Source organism: Carex rostrata, chromosome 31 (genome assembly GCF_964058835.1).
Source record: "Carex rostrata chromosome 31, lpCarRost1.2, whole genome shotgun sequence".
NCBI lineage: Eukaryota > Viridiplantae > Streptophyta > Magnoliopsida > Poales > Cyperaceae > Carex > Carex rostrata.
Genome location: NC_135948.1, coordinates 1,902,987 through 1,924,258, shown reverse-complemented (window position 1 = coordinate 1,924,258; position 21,272 = coordinate 1,902,987). Strand labels below are relative to the sequence as shown.

At 34.5% G+C, this 21,272-nt stretch overlaps 2 protein-coding genes across 2 annotated transcripts; one reads left to right on the top strand and one right to left on the bottom strand.

Moving 5' to 3' along the window:
• The first annotated feature begins 629 nt into the window (after positions 1 to 629).
• On the top strand, positions 630 to 3,306 carry LOC144547565 (geraniol 8-hydroxylase-like). The gene is made up of 4 exons (XM_078296238.1): positions 630 to 1,251; positions 1,593 to 1,982; positions 2,137 to 2,418; positions 2,719 to 3,306. Exons 1-4 carry the CDS (start codon positions 742 to 744, stop codon positions 3,076 to 3,078), a joined length of 1,542 nt encoding a protein of 513 aa, XP_078152364.1. The 5' UTR covers positions 630 to 741; the 3' UTR covers positions 3,079 to 3,306.
• Positions 3,307 to 8,157: 4,851 nt separating this feature from the next.
• Positions 8,158 to 10,953, bottom strand: LOC144547459 (geraniol 8-hydroxylase-like). The gene is made up of 4 exons (XM_078296111.1): positions 10,372 to 10,953; positions 9,638 to 10,027; positions 9,175 to 9,456; positions 8,158 to 8,603 (listed from the first exon to the last, which is right to left on the bottom strand). Exons 1-4 carry the CDS (start codon positions 10,879 to 10,881, stop codon positions 8,244 to 8,246), a joined length of 1,542 nt encoding a protein of 513 aa, XP_078152237.1. The 5' UTR covers positions 10,882 to 10,953; the 3' UTR covers positions 8,158 to 8,243.
• Positions 10,954 to 21,272: the final 10,319 nt, after the last annotated feature.

Below are 21,272 nucleotides of genomic sequence, written 5' to 3'. Positions count from 1 at the left end.
GCATCTGAAAATAAGAATACAATTCAGTTAGTAATATAATAAAATCATAAATGAATTTCGTACAATGCTACATACCTGCCGTGCGCCTGTCAGAAACAGAACGGCGACCCCGATTTCCCGACGGTCGCCTACCACCCATCTCGTCCATGGTCATTACAGTAAGTGTACAGTAATTGCAACAATTACATTAAATTGCTACAGTAAATGTACAGTATGTGCAACAGTCACAGTAAATTAGCTACAGTAAATTTGCAACAGTAATGACTAATTATTATAATTAAAAAAATACCTATTCATAGCTCCTTGCCTCGAGAGAAGTTCTCAAATCGGGAATTGACAGAGGCAGAAAACAAATGGCTTAAATCAGATCACATATGGGGCGCCTGGGGGGGTGGCGCCTCACAGGCCTAATGGGGCGCCCCAGGAGCTGGCGCCTCACTAGAGGCATGGGCCGCCCGTGAGGGTGGCGCCTCACATGGTGTTTGAACCGCCCGAAGCCCAGGCGGTCAGGACAAAAATAAAAAAAAATGGTAGACAGAGACATTTGTAAAATTTTCATTTTCTTTAGAAATATTAATAAAAATGGCCGCATCCTCTTTAACTCAGAAAAGGTCGTATTGTTCGTACGCTTGATGTGCAATAATCATTTCAAAAAAAGATAATCCAGAAAGTTCATGATTGCACCAATCTTATTTATAGTCTTCAAATTAATCTCTCCCAAATTCCCCAATCCCCAATCAAATGGAAGTCAACGCTCTCTCGCTGCTGCTTCTACTCGCCATCTCTCTGCTCTCCCTCTTTCTCTTATCTCAAAATAAGAGAAGAAAGAGAGCTCTCTATCCTCTTCCCCCAGGTCCAAAACCATATCCCCTGGTAGGGAACCTCCTACAACTGGGTCCCACAAGCCAGCCTCACATAACCTTCACCACTCTCTCCAAAACCTATGGACCCATATTCTCCCTCCAACTAGGCCAAGTCACAACCATTGTCGTCTCCTCTCATGAATATGCAAAGAAGATTTTTCAAAATCACGACCTCGCATTAGCTGGCCGGCACGAGCCTGATGTGCTACGGGTACAAGGCCACCATGAGCGGTCCATAGCATGGCTTCCACCGGGTCCACGATGGCGGTCCCTGCGCCGGCTTTGTACAACTGAGTTATTCACTACTCAAAGGCTTGATTCTCATTTGTCACTTAGGAGGCAAAAGGTGCATGAATTATTGGATTTTGTCTCTAAATGCGCTCAAGAGGTACTTGAATAATTGAATCCCACATTTTTAAATTCAAGGTTTGAATTTGCCAACTGTTTTAAACTTTTAAGTGAAGAAATTATGTCAAGAGTGGACCATTTTTTCTTTTCTTTTGAGAGTTGAATCCTCATTGGGCCTCATTTATTTTGATCCACTATTCCTGGAAGCATCAATATTCTGTTATCTAAAAAAAAATGGCTGCAAGCCTGCAACCCATTTGTGTCATAGGAACAGAAGTTCTTACATCGGTACCAAATTGTTACCTGGTACCAAGTATCTAGATAGCACTAAATTAAGATCACTCGCCTACATCAGAATCTAATTTTGACTTGTTTCTAAAGGGGACTCCAGTGGAGATCGGGCAGGCAGCATTTACTACCACGCTAAACTTATTATCAAGCACAATATTCTCGACTGATATTGCCGGTTTTGACTCGGATTCATCACAAGAGTTCAAGAAGGGAGTTGAAAGTATCATGGAGTTTGCAACATGCCCAAATGTGTCTGATTTCTTCCCGGTGCTTACCCCGCTAGATCTGCAGGGTGTACGGCGAAAAATGGACAGTCTTGTCATTTTTTTACATAAAGTTTTTGATGAGCAGATCGACCGTCGGACTAAGAGCAGGGAAGAGGGCTCTATCCATCACAATGATTTCTTGGATGTATTGCTTGATAGTCAACTTGGGGAAGGGGATCCAGATAATCGAGAGCATCACAAGTCCATATTTTCAGTAACAATTCGTTCACTTGTTCATATTTTCTGAACATTTTTTTTTTCAGCAAATTAATAGTTATTTATTTAGGTAAGCACGACAATAGTGACTCTGTTTTTACTTAATATTAAAGGATGCATTCAAAACCTTTATTTGATTATTCTGGCACCAGGACTTATTTGCAGCTGGAACTGATACAAGCTCAAGCACTGTCGAGTGGGCCATGGCCGAGTTGTTGCAAAATCCTGTAACACTGGCAAAGGTACGCAATGAGCTGGCATCGGTCATCGGCCCAGAGAGAGAAATGGAGGAATCCCATATTGGCCAACTCCCCTATCTCCAAGCAGTCATTAAAGAAACTCTACGACTGCACCCTCCAGTGCCATTTCTTCTTCCACGACGTGCTCAAGAAACCGTCGAATTAGGGGGTTATTTGATCCCTGAGGATGCTAAGGTAGAGATGATTAGTTAAAAAGACAATAAAATTTCATTGTTGACACAGGATTTTTTTTTTTTCATTGTTGGTCAATTATACATTTGTTTTCTATTATTAGAATAATTTAGCATTTACATTAATTTACTCTAAAAATCATTGTTACATGTATAATAAGGAGTTCTGCAAATTATTCTTCCAAGTCAATATCGACGCTCTTTACTTAATAGACTACAATAACATGTTAGGTGCTAGTTGGCCACTTGAGTTGATATAGTTCTGAAACAATGATACAATGATACACTTCTTCATCACATGCAGCTGCTAGTCAACATATGGGCGATTGGTCGGGACGAAACGACATGGCCAGATCCACTCAAATTCTCTCCAGAGAGGTTCTTGGAGAAGGAGATCGATTTCAGGGGTCGCGATTTTGAGTTGATACCATTTGGTGCTGGCCGGCGAATTTGCCCTGGTTTGCCACTCGCGTACCGAATGGTACACCTGGTATTGGGATCCTTGTTGCATCGGTTTCAGTGGAAGCTGCCAGAAGAGGTGGAGAATTGTGGGGTCGATATGTCAGAAAAGTTTGGAGTAACATTAGCCATGGCCCAGCATCTGAAGGCCATTGCCGTACCAGTCCTAGGTAACTGTTCACATGAAAGACTGGTACAGAACTGAGGATTTTTTTTTTTCTTTAGTTCAGCGATGACCGAAATTTCAAGGGGTTTTATTACTATTAATTATTAGTATGTTGTACGTTGGATTGTTGGGCTGGCCTAATAAATGAATAGCAACAAAATTTAAAACCATGTTGATGTTCCTAACTTTCCTAAACTAAATAGGTTAGATATTTGTTTTTGTCGATGACCACAAGTATCAATTCAGATCATTATTATTTGTTGACTATACGGGAATCAGTGTTTTGCAAGTATCATTTGCTGAATATATGTATCATTATTACTTTGTTTTAACATGACATTTGTACGTTACTGTAATGATGATATAGTATTGACATAATGTTGCACCGCTACCAGTAATTAGAAAAAGAAAAATCGATCTACCGCAATCCGACATATAATAACTTAATTGAACCGATACAACATATAATAACTTGATTAACTTATCATCCCCAAAATTGCATAAGCTTATATTTTAGTACATAGTACCATAATGGGTCGAAGAGGGCCTATCTTGAATTTTGTATTTTTAAGTAATAGTACCAAAATTAAGCTCGGCCTAGATCCGGCCATCTGAGCTCATCACGATATAATTTCTCATTTGATCGTACACTTCGAACTGGTATTTGCAATTAAGATAAAATAATTGTGCTCTAAGTTGATCGTTTTTTGTTGATTCTAGTGGTTTGATAACCATGAAGACCAAACCGAGTTAGTTAGATTTAATAGCTGACTAACAGTCTTGTAAAAAAAATTATTGGTTAACAGAGTGAGTTAGAGTTTGTTAGATACTCTATTGTAGCATATTACAGGCACTGTCAGATGTAATCGAAATAGAATGAAATGAAATAAAGATTGTAGTTTTCTTATTTATTTTTTTTAATTTATTTTTTTAAAATTTGTATCTAGATGCTACTTTCAATTTTTTTTTTTTTTTTGAAGTTAGTGACTTTAAAGGCCAACTAACAATTTCATTGATAAGAAAAAAGAACTTACAACGAATCAAATGACTCTCCAATACAAAATATAATTTTTTCTTCTCACAAAATTATCTAAATTACTCAAAATAGTTCTAATCTTCTAATCTCACTTATATACACTCATAATTACTCTATTACCTTAAACTCTATCGCTCTCTACGACTGGATCCGCTCTTTCGACTGTCGCCGCGCTCTGACGTCCGGATCTACTCATCCAAACTCCAATCGAGATGGCGTATACTCCGAACTTCGATGATGCCGCACTCTCGGCTCCGCTCGATTCCGGTTCCTCCTCTCTCTCTTATTCTTCTCTCCGCTCAAAAAAGTAGAGCCGATCGAGAGAGAGGGGAGGAGCTATGTTAGAGGTGAGATCGAGAAGAGTGAGAGGAACAAACTTGAAGAGAAAAGAGGAGTGGAGATGAGAAACCGCGCGACAGCTGCTAGGATTTTAAAATCACCCTGCCTTCGCTTTTATTCTGTAAACCTTATCACATAACTCTGTAGGCAGTGTCATTGAATATGTAAACCGGTAAAAAATTTCAAATTTCAAATTTTAATTTTTTTAATTTTTTTTAAAATTTGCATCTAGATGCTACTTTCAATTTTTTTGAATTATGTAAAACTTGTCACATGACTTTGAATACAATTTCGTTGAATATAGTAAATCGATAAAAAAATTTCAATTTTATTTATTTTTCAAAATTTTAGTTTTGTTAAATTCTGCATCGAGATGCTTCTTTCAATTGTTTTGACTTCTGTAAATCTTATCACATAACTTTGTAAACTTAAGCTTTGAATTATGTAAACCTAAATTGTAATTTGTGAATTTTATCTTTTTTTGATGTGTTGCATCTAAAAAATAATTTTTTATTTGAATTATGTAAACCTTACAACAGCGAAGTAAGGGAGAGGCTGTGAAGCAAGGAGAGAGGAAATGAGAGGCGGAGGGGGAGGAATTCACATCCTCTCCAATATTGCGGGAATCTTTTACAATTAATGGATATGGACTGTTCTTTTTAACTTGGCACGAATCTTAAAGCCCAATAATATTGTCCTCCTAAGCTAGTTTGAATCCCAAAGCGATGAGATTTAATCTCAAACCGTAAAGTGAGATCCATCCTCTACAGTATTAGAAAGGAGTTGAATTCGAGAGAGAAAAAAAGAAACACGCAAAGGATTGACACTATCTCAAACTCTCAGTCGAGTTGTTGGCTTGTAGCATGACAATTTTGGTAAAACGTAGATGTTTTATTCTTTTTAAATTAGACAACTCAGATGAACTTTTTTTTTTGCAATCTAATTAACAGTTGTTAAATATTTATTTTAGGGGGAATTTCATGTATATCCCTCAAAAACTTTGAAATTACGTATTTATCCCTCTAAAATTCATAATATCATATTTACCTTTCTAAATTTTCAAAACTCACAAATTTATCCAATTAATCAATAACTGAAATTAATTAGATTTAATATTCTCTAAAATATAATTAATCACCTGGATTACTTTGAATAAGAATAGTCATTAAAAACCTTTCATGTGATCCCTCTCGTGCTCCTTCCATGACGATCTCTCCCTCACCACCATGCCTAAATTCTTCCCCCTACTCTCCTTCTCTTGCCCCTTCTTTCTCTCAACTTCTAAAAACCTTCCCTCAATCAAATCCTCCCACAATAATACTAAAAATCATCCCAATTCCTCTTCTCCAAATCTTTAAACTCCCAAATATAACCCCCTACTTACCTATGAGCTCACTAAAGATGAAGGCGCCTCTGAATAATCTCCTAACTACAGCCACTACCCTAACAATTACAACCAACATAACATGTTTAAAATTGATTAGCACGCATGACCAAAAAGAAGTCAGTCTTTGATAAAATTTAAAATTAAATTAAATTACAATGCAAGATCAGAGTTCTACGCTTGATATTTCTGATTTTACAGCAGTGGTTTTATTTGAGAGCTAAATTGGGATTTAGAGTTTAAAGGTTTGAGGGAGAGGATTGGGATGATTTTTAGTATTAGCGTGGGAGGGGTTTTGATTGGGGGAAGGTTTTAGGAGTTGGGAGAAAGAAGGGACAAGAGAAAGAGAGTATAAGGAGGAAGGATTTTAGTCACGGTGGTGATGGAGGGATTGCTATCGAAGGAAAAGAGAGGGATCGCCAAAGAAGATTTTTAATGACACTTTTTGTTCATTCATAGTAATTCAGGTGATTAATTATATTTTAGATAATATTAAACCTAATTAATTTTAGTTATTGATTAATTGGATAAATGTGTGAGTTTTGAAAATTTAGAAGGGTAAATATGATATTATGAATTTTAGAGGGATAAATACGTAATTTTGAAGTTTTTGAGGGATATACATGAAATTCCCCCCTTTATTTTATGTTTGTTTTTCAATTGAAAGAAGTACCAAAATATTAAAGTTTTCTAGTCAATACAAAATCAAAAGAAAAGCCTTTGCCAATCGGAATAAATGACTAAATAAATTGTACTTGCCAACTTTCTAGCAATTAGAGCAAATAAATAGAAATAAAAATAAAAATTATATAACAATAACAATAATATTAATTAGGAAAAATTTCTAGTGTACCCATGTAAACTTTTAAAATAACCAATTTCTCCATTAAAACACCTTAATATCTAATATCTCCATAAAAATATAACATCCTTTCTTTTATCTCCTTTTGTTTATTAAATTTGTTATTTAAACAAATATACTCTGAAATGGAGATCTCTCTTTAAATGAGCAAAATTGAATAAAAGAGAAGAGAAAAGCAAAAAGATGCTTCATCTTCTTCATCTCCACATCTAAACTCCTCCTTCGTTGATCTTGCTATGAAATAGCTGGACTGATCTAGTTTTTAACAAGCAATGAGGTTTCTTGGCATAACTCAAACAGAATGATCCTTTTAATTTGTTTCAACTAATAGCAATGGTAACAACGTAGTGCTTACTCTAGTTAAATAACTAAACCATAGTTAGGATAGACTCGTGATTGATGCAATACGCTTATAAATATGCTCATTGTACAAATCAGAATAGAAATTATTTTCTTCTCCAATTCCTCTTGTCTACTTACTATAACTTGATGCAAAATGCTAGAATTTGTGAAAATGACAACAATCAGCGAATATCAGAAAGTGCAATGATTATTTACAAGGTCTAAGCTTTTGATTTTGGAAGCACCTAACTAAGGTTAATACTGTTATGTTTTATGTTTTAAGTTTGATTTTTCTTTTTTTCTTTTTGGAGTTTATTTTTCATGAATTCAGATTTCAATCATGAATAAGCACTCTGCGTGGCTTGCTGTGTCTGCATGTTGAGTGATGATTGAAGAACAATGTTTTATTTTGCTTTTATTATTTTATTTCGATTCATGAAATGTTATTAATCTGTGGTTTATTTGGTTGTTGGATGGAATTATGTAATGTGATATATTTTCATTTTGTGTTAGCTGATGTGGTTGGCGAAGTATTCATGTAATATGTTTAGTTTCTTGTCTATGATTGCACATCACCATTAAAGGTGCAAATCTTTGTTGATGTCCTATTTTATCATTTAATTTCCTATTTAATCAAATTAAACATAAACAACTGGAGTAGACGAGGAGGAGTTTAGATTTTAAACATAGAGATGAAGAAGATGAAGTCTCTCTTTTATTCAATTTTGCTCATTCACAGGGAGATCTCCATTTAAAATGAAATGGTATATTTGTCTAAATTACAAATTTAGTGAATTTAAGGAGATAAAATAAATGATATTAAGTTTTTATGGGGATATTGGATATTAAGATGTTTTCATGAGAAAATTGACTATTTTAAAAGTTTATATAGGTACACTAGAAATTTTTCCTATTAATTATTATTAATAATAAAACCCTTTGTTAGGGTTTCGACGAAGGAGAGGCAAGAAATAAGAGAAATAATATTATGAGGAAGCTTAATTGTATTCCTTAAACTTTATTCTTACATAGATTACAAATGACATAATTTATAACAACATAAATCTCTAAAAAGAGATACTATAAATGAGATATCCTAAAATACCCTATACTAAAATACTAATTCTTCCTCCTTAATATAACCTGTCAAACATGACGATGAAAATATATGATGAGATGAGAGGCATACATAACACTCTTGAAATTTCTCCCATTGCTTAACTAAAGCTCTGGAAAAAATTTCAGTTCTGTACCAGTCTTTCATGTGAAATGTTTACCTGGACTGATACGGCAATGGCCTTCAGATGATGGGCCATGGCTAATGTTACCCCAAACTTCTCTGACATGTTGACCCCACAATTTACCGCCTCTTTTGGCAGCTTCCACTCAAACCGATGCAACAAGGACCCCAACATCAGGTGTATCATTCGGTACGCGAGTGGCAAACCGGGGCAAATTCGTCGGCCAGCACCAAACGGTATTAATTCAAAATCACGACCTTTGAAATCGATCTCCTTCTCCAAGAACCTCTCTGGCAAGAATTTGAGTGGATCTGGCCATGTCGTTTCGTCCCGACCAATCGCCCATACGTTGACTAGCAGCTGCATGTGATGAAGAGGTGCAGAAGGAAAAACAAAGTTTTCTATTATATGAAATGAAACATAGAATACCATAGTCTATACTACTATACCAATTCAATTTGCAGGATTTGAGAGAATTAGGAACAATTTTCGAAGTTCCATTTTTTGTCTCACTTACATCACAATCCCAATTGCTGGGGAGACCTAACATGTTATTTTAGTCTGCAATTTGAAATTAAGTACAGAGTGTCAATATGGACTTGAAAGAAAATTTTTGCTGAAGTCACTAGTTGAAATATAATTATGTAAGCAACATTGCTTTGCTTTGAGCACATGAATGGAACTGTTAAACTAGTCTAATAAAATAAAACAAATGTTATTTGACCCAAAAAAAATCCTGTTGTCTTTTTAAAAACTTGGTAGTAGCTACCAAGATTCGTGAGGGGGAATCGAACTCTCAACCTTTGGGTATAACAACTCTAGGACATTTTCCTAGCCAATTGTGCTACCTCTCATTTCTCAAAATAAATCCTGTTGTCAACAATCAAACTTAATTGTCTTTATATATAATCAATAATCTCTGGTTCTCTACCTTAGCGCCCTCAGGGATCAAATAACCGCCTAATTCGACGGTTTCTTGAGCGCGGCGTGGAAGAAGAAATGGCACTGGAGGATGCAGTCGCATAGTTTCTTTAACGACCGCTTGGAGATAGGGGAGTTGGCCAATATCGGACTCCTCCATTTCTCTCTCTGGGCCGATGACTGATGCCAGTTCATTGCGTACCTTTGCCAGTGTTACAGGATTTTGCAACAACTCGGCCATGGCCCACTCGACAGTGCTTGAGCTTGTATCAGTTCCAGCCGCAAATAAGTCCTGGTGCCAGAATAATCAATTATAATTTTGAATGCATCGATTGAACACAAGTAAAACAGAGTCAGTGTTGACATGCTTACCTAAATACATAATTATTAGCTGACAAGAATAATTAAGAAAAACAGATGATTATTTCCATTTAACATAATCCTTAAATATGAACAAGTGGAAGAATTGTTACTCCAAATAGGGATTTGAGCGGCCTTCGAAAATCTGGTCCCCCTTCCCCTAGTTGACTATCAAGCAACACATCCAAGAAATCATCGCGGCCGGTAGAGCCCTCTTCTCTGTTCTTAATCCGGCGGTCGATCTGCTCATCAAAAATTTTATATAAAAAGTTGGTAAGAGGGTTCATTTTTCGCCGTACACCCTGCAGATCTAGTGGGGTAAGCATTGGGAAGAAATCAGACACATTTGGGCATCCTGCAAACTCCATGATGCTTTCAATCGTCTTCTTGAACTCTTGTGATGAATCCGAGTAAAAACCGGCAAGATCAGTCGAGAATATTGTGCTTGATAGTAAGTTCAGGGTGGTAGTAAATGCCACCCACCCGATCTCTACTGGAGCCCCCTTTAGAAATAGGTCAAAATTAGATTAAAATCCAACATTAAATCCTCACAAAAAATAGAAGATCTTTAGTGCTATCTAGATACTTGGTACCAGCCAGTTGTTTGGTACCGGCAAGACCATTCAAGACCTTTCTGTTCCTATGACATACATGAGTTTCGCCCATTTTTTTTTAAATAACAGGATATTGATGCTTCCTGGAATAGTGGATCAAAATAAAGTTCAATTCTCGATAGTCGATATCACTCATAAAAAGAAAAAAAAAAGGTCAACTCTGGACAGATTTTCTTCAATAAAACAGTAGCAAAAATACAATTTCTAAATTATAAAAGGTAGGATTCAAGTACCACTTCAGCGGATTTGGAGACAAAATCCAGTAACTCTTGCACCTTTTGCCTTCTAAGTAATAAATGAGAATCAAGCCTTTGATTGGTGAATAACTCAGTTGTACAAAGCCGGCGCAGGGACCGCCACCGTGGTCCTGGTGGAAGCCACGGTACGGACCACTCATGGTGGGATAGTATCCGTACCGCATCAGGCTCGTGCCGGCCTGCTAATGCGAGGTCGTGATTTTGAAAAATCTTCTTTGCATATTCATGAGAGGAGACGATGATGGTTGTGACTTGGCCTAGTTGGAGAGAGAATATGGGTCCATAGGTTTTGGAGAGAGAGGTGAAAGTCACGTGAGGCTGGCTTATGGGACCCAGTTGTAGGAGGTTCCCAACCAGCGGATATGGTTTTGGACCTGGTGGAAGAGGATAGAGAGCTTTCTTTCTTCTGTTATTTTGAGATAAGAGAATAATGGAGAGCAGAGGGATAGAGAGTAGGAGCAGCAGCACGAGACTGTCGACTTCCATTGATTTGGGAATTGGGACAGATTGATTTGATTCATTTGAAGACTTTAAATAATATCGATGCAATCTGAACTATCTATTTTTTAAATGGTTGTTACACTTGCACATCAAGCTTACGACGATATGGCCTGTTCTGACTTAATTATAAGGATTAAGTACATTGCACGTAATGACGAGAATTTCCTTTTTTGTCCGATCCACAGAATTTCCTTTTTTGTCCGGTTTGTTGAGATCTTCCATGGACAAATAATCGAGTACGTATCCTCTGAGATATCTCAACTTTTGCGTGACCGACGTGTCCATTCGAGGGAGGGAGGGGTTTCAGAATTATGTGTGCTTTGAGATTCGTGTAGAACGTATTTAAACGGTTAGGATTTTCCATAAAGTCACGCAAAGTTTGAGATATCTCAGAGGATACGAATTCCAAATAATCTCAATCCGATCTGCAGCGAGTCCGCATCTTCTACATTATTTCAAAAATGATTTTTTTTTAGTTGATTGCATCTTGGCTGTCTGATTAGGATCGGAGCCAATCTGGCCCACGCCTTAATGCATGACATCCTTTAATATTTAGTGCGGATTTCAATCGGACGGTTCAGATTTATTAATGCAAGCTCCGTTAATGCAGAGGATACTGATGGGAAGGGCATTATTGTGGGCCCCACAGAAAAGTACTGTTAGGTGTTTTTTTTCGGGTCAGTGCAAATGGACTCTATCGCTGTAGACTCCATCATTTTCACATTTTGGTGCTTTGTTCGCGGCCATTATTTTGTTCAAGACGATTGAGCTTTGTTCATCTCCAGTCTCCAGACCGGAAATTTTTTATCTATACAAATTATTAAAATCACATGTACTGAAACATAATTTCTAACAAATATAGAAAAATCTGACTCAATAAGTCTGATTCAAATATATGAATCGGACTTATAACTAAATGATCCAAATCAATTGATATATTTTATTTTAAAAAAAATAGACGCTGATGAAAAAATCTGCAATATAGATGCCATAGAAAATCATGTTAGAAATGGATCGGCCTCAATGATGAAGATTAAATTTTGAATTGATTAAATGTGACAGCCACCAATTCTTCTTTTCTATCGAATTTTTAAATAAAATTATTTAGATCTTCATCATTATCATTGAGACCGATCCACTTAGAATTTAATGAAATGTGACACTTACATTTCTCATTTTCATCCATTAAAAATATATATCTATATAAAGGTTGACTTGGATGAGCCATGGAGTAAAACGCGTTTGTACACCACGCCATATTTTCATTTTGAAAATCCAAACAACTGATTCGAATCTTCCAATATGTTCTCCATATTGAAATGTGCTTGGAAACTAAATTTTACATTTCTTTTGGAATTTTTTTACTAATTATTAAGAAATTTTTAAAATTGTTGTTTTGCTGTGAACAGTAAAAATATTTGGACCATCGGATCAGCGATTTTCAAAGTGGCTTAATAAATAGTAAAAAAAATTCAAAAAATGTAAAATTTGGTCTCCAAGCACATTTCAATATGGAGATCATGTGGAGCGGTTCGGATTGGTTGTTTGAATTTTCAAAATAAAAATATAGTGCCATGGAGTACAAACTCATTTTACTTCATGACTCATTTTAACCCGACTATATATATATATATCGATGGATCTGGACTATTAAGTCTGATCCATATATTTGAATGAGGCTCATTGAGTCAGATCTTTCTATATTTATTGAAAATAAGACACTCTTTTTATTTATGTACATATAAATTTAATAATTTGTATGGATAAAAAAATTTCCTCCAGACCGCCATAAAAGATCTTAGATAACTGAATAGAAAAATAATATTTTGATCGGGAAATTTTTTGTACCGGAAAAGTTATCTTTCTGTAGTCCGAAGTAGTGTTTGGTAAATGCCCCTGGGGACCCAATCCGGACCGGTCCGCCCGTGCCCGTGCCCGGACCGGACCGTGCCCGTGCCACGGGTATGCACGGGTACACGGGCACACGGGCACGGGTATTAAACGGGCCGGACCCGGTTTTTTGGAAAAATGCTCGTGAGAACCCGGACCCCCGTACCCGTAACCCGTACTCGTGACGCCCGTGCCCGTGAGCCCGTGCGCCCGTGCCCGTGACCGTGAGCCCGTGGCAGAATATTTTTTTTTTTTTTACTTTTGGTCTAAAATTCAAAATTTAAACTCAAATTCTCCCCCCATTCCCCCCATGCCCCACATCCCCACTTTCTACCCGGACCCCTACCCATTTTTTATTTATATTTTACTATAACAAAAATTATTGAGTTCAAATATACAACCATGTCAAATGAGTTTAAATTGGTATGAATTTGAATTTATAATTTATTGGTTTTCAAAAAAAAAATAGAAAAAAAAAACAGCAAAACAAAACAGCAAAAAAAACAGAAAAAAAAACAGCAAAAAAAAACAGCAAAAAAAAAAACAGCAAAAAAAAAAGCAAAAAAAACAGAACAAAAAAAAACAGAACAAAAAAAAAACAGAACAAAAAAACAGAACAAAAAAACGAAAAAAAAAACAGAACAAAAAAAAAAAACCGAACAGAAAAACCGAAAAAAACCAGAAACAAAAAACAGAAAAAAAAAAAGAACCAAAAAAACAGAACCAAAAAAACAGAACAAAAAAACCGAAAAAAAAACCAGAAGAAAAAAAACAGAACAGAAAAACAGAAAAAAAAAAAAAAAAAAACCGGTCCGGATCCGGACCGCCCGGCCCCCGGTACCTGGACCGTCCTACCCCCGAACCCGTGACGCCCGGCCCATTGTACCCGTGTGCCCGTGACGCCCGTGACCGTGGCTACCCGTGTCCGTGCCCGGGTTTTGCCCGGACCGCCCGGCCCGGCCCGTTTACCAATCACTAGTCCGAAGCACTGAAATATCCTCTCTTTTTTTTCTCTTTTATTTTATAATGATTTTTGTAAATAAAATATACTCCGTAATGACATAATGCTAGAGTGAAACGGTATGGATATTATCCGATCCGTATTCGATCTGTATTTGAAAACTTTTAGATGTAGATATATAATATCTAAATATCCGTGTGGAAAATAATACTGATATAGGTTTACATTTCAATTATATGTATCCGAATAGTAGATATATATCATATATTTTAATATATATTATGAAAAATTTATGTTATTTATCATTATAATTAGATAAATATTATGAATTTTAATATTATTTTAATAAATATCTGATCTGATACGAATTGTATCTGTTTCCGTCTAATATTTGCTCCATATCCATATACGAAATATATATATATATATAGGAATATGCTAGCATGCTATGCATAGTATAGAGCCCCTCCATGCAACGGTTCGGATTTCAAGTTTTCAAAATCCTAACGGTCGATCCGAACCGTTCATCTTGTTCTTCATATTAATATGTGTTTGGAAACCAAATTTTACATTTTTTGGAATTTTTGTACTATTTCTTTGGATTTATTGAAAATCGCTGTTTTTTTATGGTCCAGATTTGTTGAAAACAGGGATTTTCAATAAATCTAAAGAAATAGTAAAAAAATTCCAAAAAATGTAAAATTTGGTCTCCAAACACATATTAATATGGAGAACAAGATGAACGGTTCGGATCGACCATTAGGATTTTGAAAACTCAAAATCCGAGCCGTTGCATGGAGGGGCTCTATGCTATGCATAGCATGCTAGCATATTCCTATATATATATATATATATATAATTTTATCACTATCCGCTCCGTTTCCGCTTCTAATTGTTAATGCACGTCTCATATAGTTGTCTTCTCTCTGTTAATGTGTAATTGTCTCGTGAGTATTCATAATCAAATAATTAAGTTAAAAGTTTTCTTTAAAATTATTATATATCTTTTTAATATTCATATATAAATTCGGATTACTTGATCTACAAAAATTATAGACCATTCAAAAGTATGCAAGTACATTTTTGTAAAGAGATGACGTTTTTATATAAAGATATCTAAAGACAAAAACAGTTACAAAATAAAAAATATATATATAAAATTTAGTATGCAAGTACATCTTTGTAGAGAGATCACGTCGACTATTTAAATTTTAAAAATAAAGATATCGATCAATAGTAAGGACCAATCTACACTATGCACAGTACCATAGTCTCACTCATTAGTTTAATTAAAATCATTATTCTTATTTGGGGTAATGAGTTGACAATGGTTATTATGACAATTTGGATAAGAATTTTTCAAATAAATCCATACAAGTTCAAAAAAATAAAAATAAAATAAAATAGGCATGCTATTGAAAGTATAAATGGTCTACAATCAAGTTTTGATACAATTTGAGATTTTTTTTTTTTAAATAGAAATAAGCAAACTTATTTAAACGAAACAAGCATCTAATGTGCTGGATTTCCGAAAAGCAGTTCCACTAAAGCAGTGCTACGGTGAAAGATAGAAGATCCTGAGTACAAGTATTTTTTAAATTTTACGAAAAATGGCTTCACTCTCCACTGTAATATTATTTTGGTGGAGCTGCCTTCTAGAAATCCAACACATTAGAGATGGTTGTATTTGCACCTTATGAAAAAAGATGGAGAGCACAGGAAAACTATTAGAGCAGCAAAAGAGTATTGACCTCCATGGCTCCATCAATTCGGGGATACGTCAATTAATTGAAGACGAGAAATAAATATCCATACATAGAATTCGTATTCTCTGCATTAATTTAAAAGGAAATCTTTTGAGTTAATAAATCTCAACTGTCTAATTTATTTAAATATGTACTAATATTGAAAAGCCCTGTGTTTTAAACAGGTGTCGGATTAGTTCCGTTTAACGGCTCAGATTCATGAACTCAAAAGATTCTCTTTTGAGTTAATGCAGAGGATACGCATTTCATACATAGGTATCTGATCTTTGTCTTTTCTTATTATTATCTTTTGTTGTGTTTAGGGGTGAGTAAATTGCTCATAACTCGTGAGCCGCTCATAACTCGCTCACTAAATGCTCACTTGAACTCGCTCATTTATCCGCTCACTTAAACTCGCTCATTAACAACTCGCTCATTTATTAAATGAGCGAGCATGAGCATGCCCCAACTCGCTCATTTAAAATTTGCCACATCTAATCCCGCCGCCACATTCAATCCCAAATATTCATAGTTTATACATTATTTATTTTTTTAAACAGACGTCTCAAAACAGTGTGCTGTTGTTAGTTTATGTTTTTGGATTTATGTTGGATTTTTATTAGTGCTGCTTTAGTTTTTGTTGATTGTTGTTTGTTGATGCTATTGTTAGTTTATGTTGTTATTATTTTATTTTTGTAATACCGTTGATTTTTTTGTTATTATTCTATTTCATTGAATTATAACAATTTATTAAATTTTAGTACTCATAACTCGCTCATTTAAAACTCGCTCATTTCTGACTCGCTCATTTATTCGCTCGCTTGAACTCGCTCATTTATTAAATGAGCGAGCACGAGCATACCCTAACTCGCTCATGCTCGCTCATTACTCACCCCTAGTTGTGTTGCACATAGGGGTGAGTAAATCGCTCATAACTCGCCTAAACTCGCTCATTTATCCGCTCATTTAAACTCGCTCATTAACAACTCGCTCATTTACTTAATGAGCGAGCATGAGCATGACCCAACTCACTCATAACTCGCTCATTAAGAATTTGCCACATCTAATACCTGTCACATTTAATCCTATGTAATTATGTGTAACATCAACCTTGCCTCATTAAGATTGATAGATAGTGAGCATAGTTTCATATTTAATCCTGTGTGATATAGTGAGCACAATGTAACATTTAATCATGTGTAATATACTAATATTCATAGTTTCATATTCATTTTTTTTTTGTAAATTGGCAGAACCAAAACCTTCGCCTAAAGCCCAAAACAAGTAATAGTCATAACAATTCATTTAAATGAATTATGACAATTGGTTGGATTTTGTTATGATGACTTTTAACAAATTTTGTTATGCATGGGCACACTATATAATTTTGTTTTGAGTCATAAGTCATAACTCGTGAGCCGCTCATAACTCGCTCATTTACAACTCGCTCATTTATCCACTCATTTAAACTCGCTCATTAACAACTTGTTCATTTACTTAATGAGCGAGCATGAGCATACCCTAACTCGCTCATGCTCGCTCATTAATCACCCCTAGTTGCACACTTGCATTAGCAAATCAGTCTGGTTTGGATTCAAATCACATCATATTTTGCCACTTCTAACTAAATTATTCTAATTAAATTCTTACAGAATTTGCAGAATTATTAAAAGTTACCCTATCATATTCTAAAACAAATTATTACAGTTATTAATCTTAATTTATTTTACGATTAATAATGCTATGTTTTATATTTGTAATTTTTTTAAATCATTTTGTAGAGAATTAGTAGATTAAAAAATTAATGAAATACATACGTACCAGAGAATAACTTCCAACTTTAATTTATTAACACCATCATATTAAAAATAAGCTAACCCTATAATTATATAAATAAATGGAGGACTATTATGTGAAATAAAACTGTTGGGTTTTCGTGAACGGTTCAAACCCATTTAATTAGCTTAAACTGCGGAAAGAGTAAAACAAAAAATTTTTACATCTAACTTAAGCTATTGATTAAATGAATCAAGAAGATTCGTTTAATCCTATTTACAGATCTACTCCATAATTGATTTCCTAAAGCATTAAATCTATTTACAAATTAAATAGATTAATATAACAATTTATACCTTGATTCCAAATCTCAGTTGGAATGCAGACCGAGCGAGTAGAGCCTCACCAGGGATGGAATCGACTCGCAGTATCACACGTGTGATACCTCTATTGGTTATCCACCAGGACTAACCGGAGAGCGATTTACTTCTTCTGCCAGAAACACTATTCACCGAAAAAGAGACAGATTAAATATATTTAAGAATGCAAGTTATTCCGTTTTACTAATAAAGCAAAACATGAAATACCGCAGAATCTAAAAATATATTTTTCCGAATCTCGTAATAACCGAAATCAGGGAAGAGAGGGAAAACCGATTAACGAAGTAATCAGATTAACACGTGAATTAGTGAGTCTTTCTCTCTACCCCTACCCCTCTATTTATAGACTTTTGAGGAGGTTGGCAAAAGACCAAAATACCCCTCAAAACAAATCTATTTACCAAAAGCCCTTGACACCTCATCCTTTTATCATGTGAAATGACCAAAATACCCTTGCCACCTCACATGACACATGTCAACACAAGGGAAGTCGGCATAGGGTGAAAATGACCAAAATACCCTTGGCCCATTAAGGCATGAATAGTGTTGGGCTTTGATTTTGGGCTTTGACTTTGGGCCTTTAATTTTAATTAAGGCTTTGATTATTTTGGGCTTTTAAACCCATAATTCAAATCCATAATTAACAATTAAAATTCCAAATCATATATATATAATTGTCATGTACAATTATATTTCTTTTCGGTTATTGTTCGGTAACTTTTATACAACGTAACGTGTACGTTTATAAATTAACCGTTGTTTCTGCTTGTCATTCTAAATGACATTTATAATTTAATTATATCACGTATAATTAATTATAACCATCTTAATATTAATTATAATCAATTTATAATTAATCAGTAAGATTCTCCGAGTAGCTCCTATATGGTGTGACCCAATAGGATCTGTGTTATGTTGGTAAACAGAGTTAAAATTGTTTTAACTTCTGTTAGTCATGGGTGGCATCTGGCAACACATCATGACCATCCAATTACACAGATGATGCTGTACTGTACAATATCACGATCCAGTAAACAATTTACTTGTGTCAGTTCTTCTGTCTCATAGCTATCAGATCAGTTTCAAGGTAGATGTGTGTCATCCTTGGTAACTGTATCTTTTCTTGATCTTGAGTAGATTATCAAATATAATTACTCTTGTAATTATACCGCATGCAGATAATCTAACTCTATCAAGGGGCCCAGTGATGCTATAGCTCGTATAGAGATACGAGGGACAAATAGTATTCTTGGCAGACTATTACTTCCTCAGCTAAGTTATATATATGGAAATGCTACCGTTATGGCTGCTTTTTACGGACAGCGTTAGATAACACTTATTCATATATATTTCTTAGTGGGAACGATAAATGCCTCATATTGTAGAACTTTGACACTGAATGAAAACATTAATGACACGAACACAATTCTATTTAATGTTTCATTCGGAGTCTGTCAAATACCATGTTCCTAGAACATGTATCTATGTGATTAAAATGACATCTCGTGTCAAGTGGTTTGTAAAACTTAACCATCTTTTAATCCACATACTAACCTTATAGCGGTAATTAGTGTTCCTGCTAATTACCTTGGTTAGTGACCTTTTAAGAGTATATATCATCTATATTATAGAGTTTCACAATTTCAGTCATGAACTCGAAATGATCCATAAATGCAATAATACTCACGGCAACAAAATGATATAAATAAACATTCAATTCATGAACAAAGCTTTATGATTAACTTATCGTATTATTGACTTCTAGATTATTACAAACTAACAAAAACATGTAACAAGAAATAGATTAAAATTTTAAAAATTATATAACTATATAAATTAAACATGTAACATGTTAAATAGATTAATAATTATTTAATTATATAATTAAACATATGTAACACGTATGTGAAATAGGTTAAGAAAAATAATTAGAATTTATTGTTGAAACTAATCGAACTGTTTTAAAAGTAATATTCTTATTGCGAATTAACTTTAAGTTCACTTTCCACGCTATTTAATTATATGATTTTATAAATTAAACATGTAACACATTGAATAGATTAATAATTATATAATTAAACATATGAAAAATCAGGTGCAGAACTACAAAATTTAAATAGGAGTGACTGAAAAATAAAATGCAAAAGTATATAATGTGGGAGGAGAAATTTGAATCCAGCATATCATTAGATTACAAGCAAACATTTGTTATTTTATGAGGGAAGCTAACCTATATAAAAACTTGAAAAAATAGAAAATTAAATTAAATTTTAATAAATATAATTAAAAATTTAAAAATTATAAAGATGGCTTAGTCATTTTTGATGCACACTAAGATTTGGAAATAAATTTGTTGTGATTCTTCAGGAATCACAGGACCTGCTATTCCACATTCATCCCTTCATTTATTTTGAGATTCGTGCACAGAAACTACTGATTATGAAATTTATACATTTTGTAAAGTAAAAGATTGAATTTAAAATAGCAGGGTCCTACGATTCCTGAAAAATCACAGCAGATTTATTTCCCTAAGATTCACCCCGGTGTAAAACGTATGTGAAATAGTAACATTCACAAGGTACATGCATCAATTAGTAATATTGCGAACTTGAAGTTCACCTAAAATCTACTTAATTATATAATTATAAGGTATATATTAGATTAACCAGAAATAAAATTTGTTTTTAAAATACTAAAGTACCATCTATTAGTTCTGTGACATCTTCTATTATTGCTATGATATCATATTAGTGTAAGGCGCGTTTAGATAATTCATATTTCAAGTTATCATTAATTTTGTCTTTTGATGTTTCTTCTTTGACTCAGATAAACACCCTAAAAGTTCTATCAGACTAGGACTCACAGGACAGACCCAGCCCTCTGTTGTATTCAGACGTGGACCCTTCTCTTGGTTTAGAAGAGTCATCCCTTTTGAGTGACAGGGCAGTATTTGATGTCATTGATGCGGCAGCTGGTTTACTCTCTCTTGTTTTGTTCTCTTCTTCTGGTGTTAGTAATATTAGTGACATTTAGTGAATTTTCTTGTGTTCTTTATTCTTATATTAGTATTGTATCTTGGAGATATTCTTTTATGTTTTGTGTTTTGTGAATGGTAGTTACTAGTGGTTGATGTTTCACTAGTTGAATCTATATTTTGTATGAACTTTGTTGTTTCGCAATAAAACAGGTGGAATATTTCCACTTTTACCCAAAAAAAAAAAAAAAGAGCTGTCGTTCTGGAGTTCATATATATCCAGTGAAGCACTGCATGGTGCAACGGGCACATTGAACCATTGTGTGGCTGGTCTAAGATTCACGCAAAAGGGACGCATAACATTATCATTTATTAATATTTAGTTGGGTATCAAACTAACAACATTCATATTAAATAAAGTACAAATCTTGATGATTGATGATGAATTTCTATAATTTAGATTGTGAACTTGGGCTGGCCTAATAAATGATCTTTTGAATTCGCATATTAATTCCTAACTGTCCTAATATATATATTTTTTTATTAAATTTGATAGCTATTAAGTCGAATCATTACTATTTGTTGACTATATAGACATGGGAATTAGTATTTTGCACGTATCATTTTGCTGGGATGGTGATAGGTGTCAC

Excerpts from the sequence above, each read along its gene's own strand:
- LOC144547565 (XM_078296238.1), top strand. The coding sequence starts at position 742 with ATGGAAGTCAACGCTCTCTCGCTGCTGCTTCTACTCGCCATCTCTCTG. Across the intron at positions 1,252-1,592 it reads TCTCTAAATGCGCTCAAGAG|GGGACTCCAGTGGAGATCGG; the intron begins GTACTTGAATAA and ends TTGTTTCTAAAG. Across the intron at positions 1,983-2,136 it reads ATCACAAGTCCATATTTTCA|GACTTATTTGCAGCTGGAAC; the intron begins GTAACAATTCGT and ends TTCTGGCACCAG.
- LOC144547459 (XM_078296111.1), bottom strand. The coding sequence starts at position 10,881 with ATGGAAGTCGACAGTCTCGTGCTGCTGCTCCTACTCTCTATCCCTCTG. Across the intron at positions 10,028-10,371 it reads TCTCCAAATCCGCTGAAGTG|GGGGCTCCAGTAGAGATCGG; the intron begins GTACTTGAATCC and ends CTATTTCTAAAG. Across the intron at positions 9,457-9,637 it reads CGCTCAAATCCCTATTTGGA|GACTTATTTGCGGCTGGAAC; the intron begins GTAACAATTCTT and ends TTCTGGCACCAG.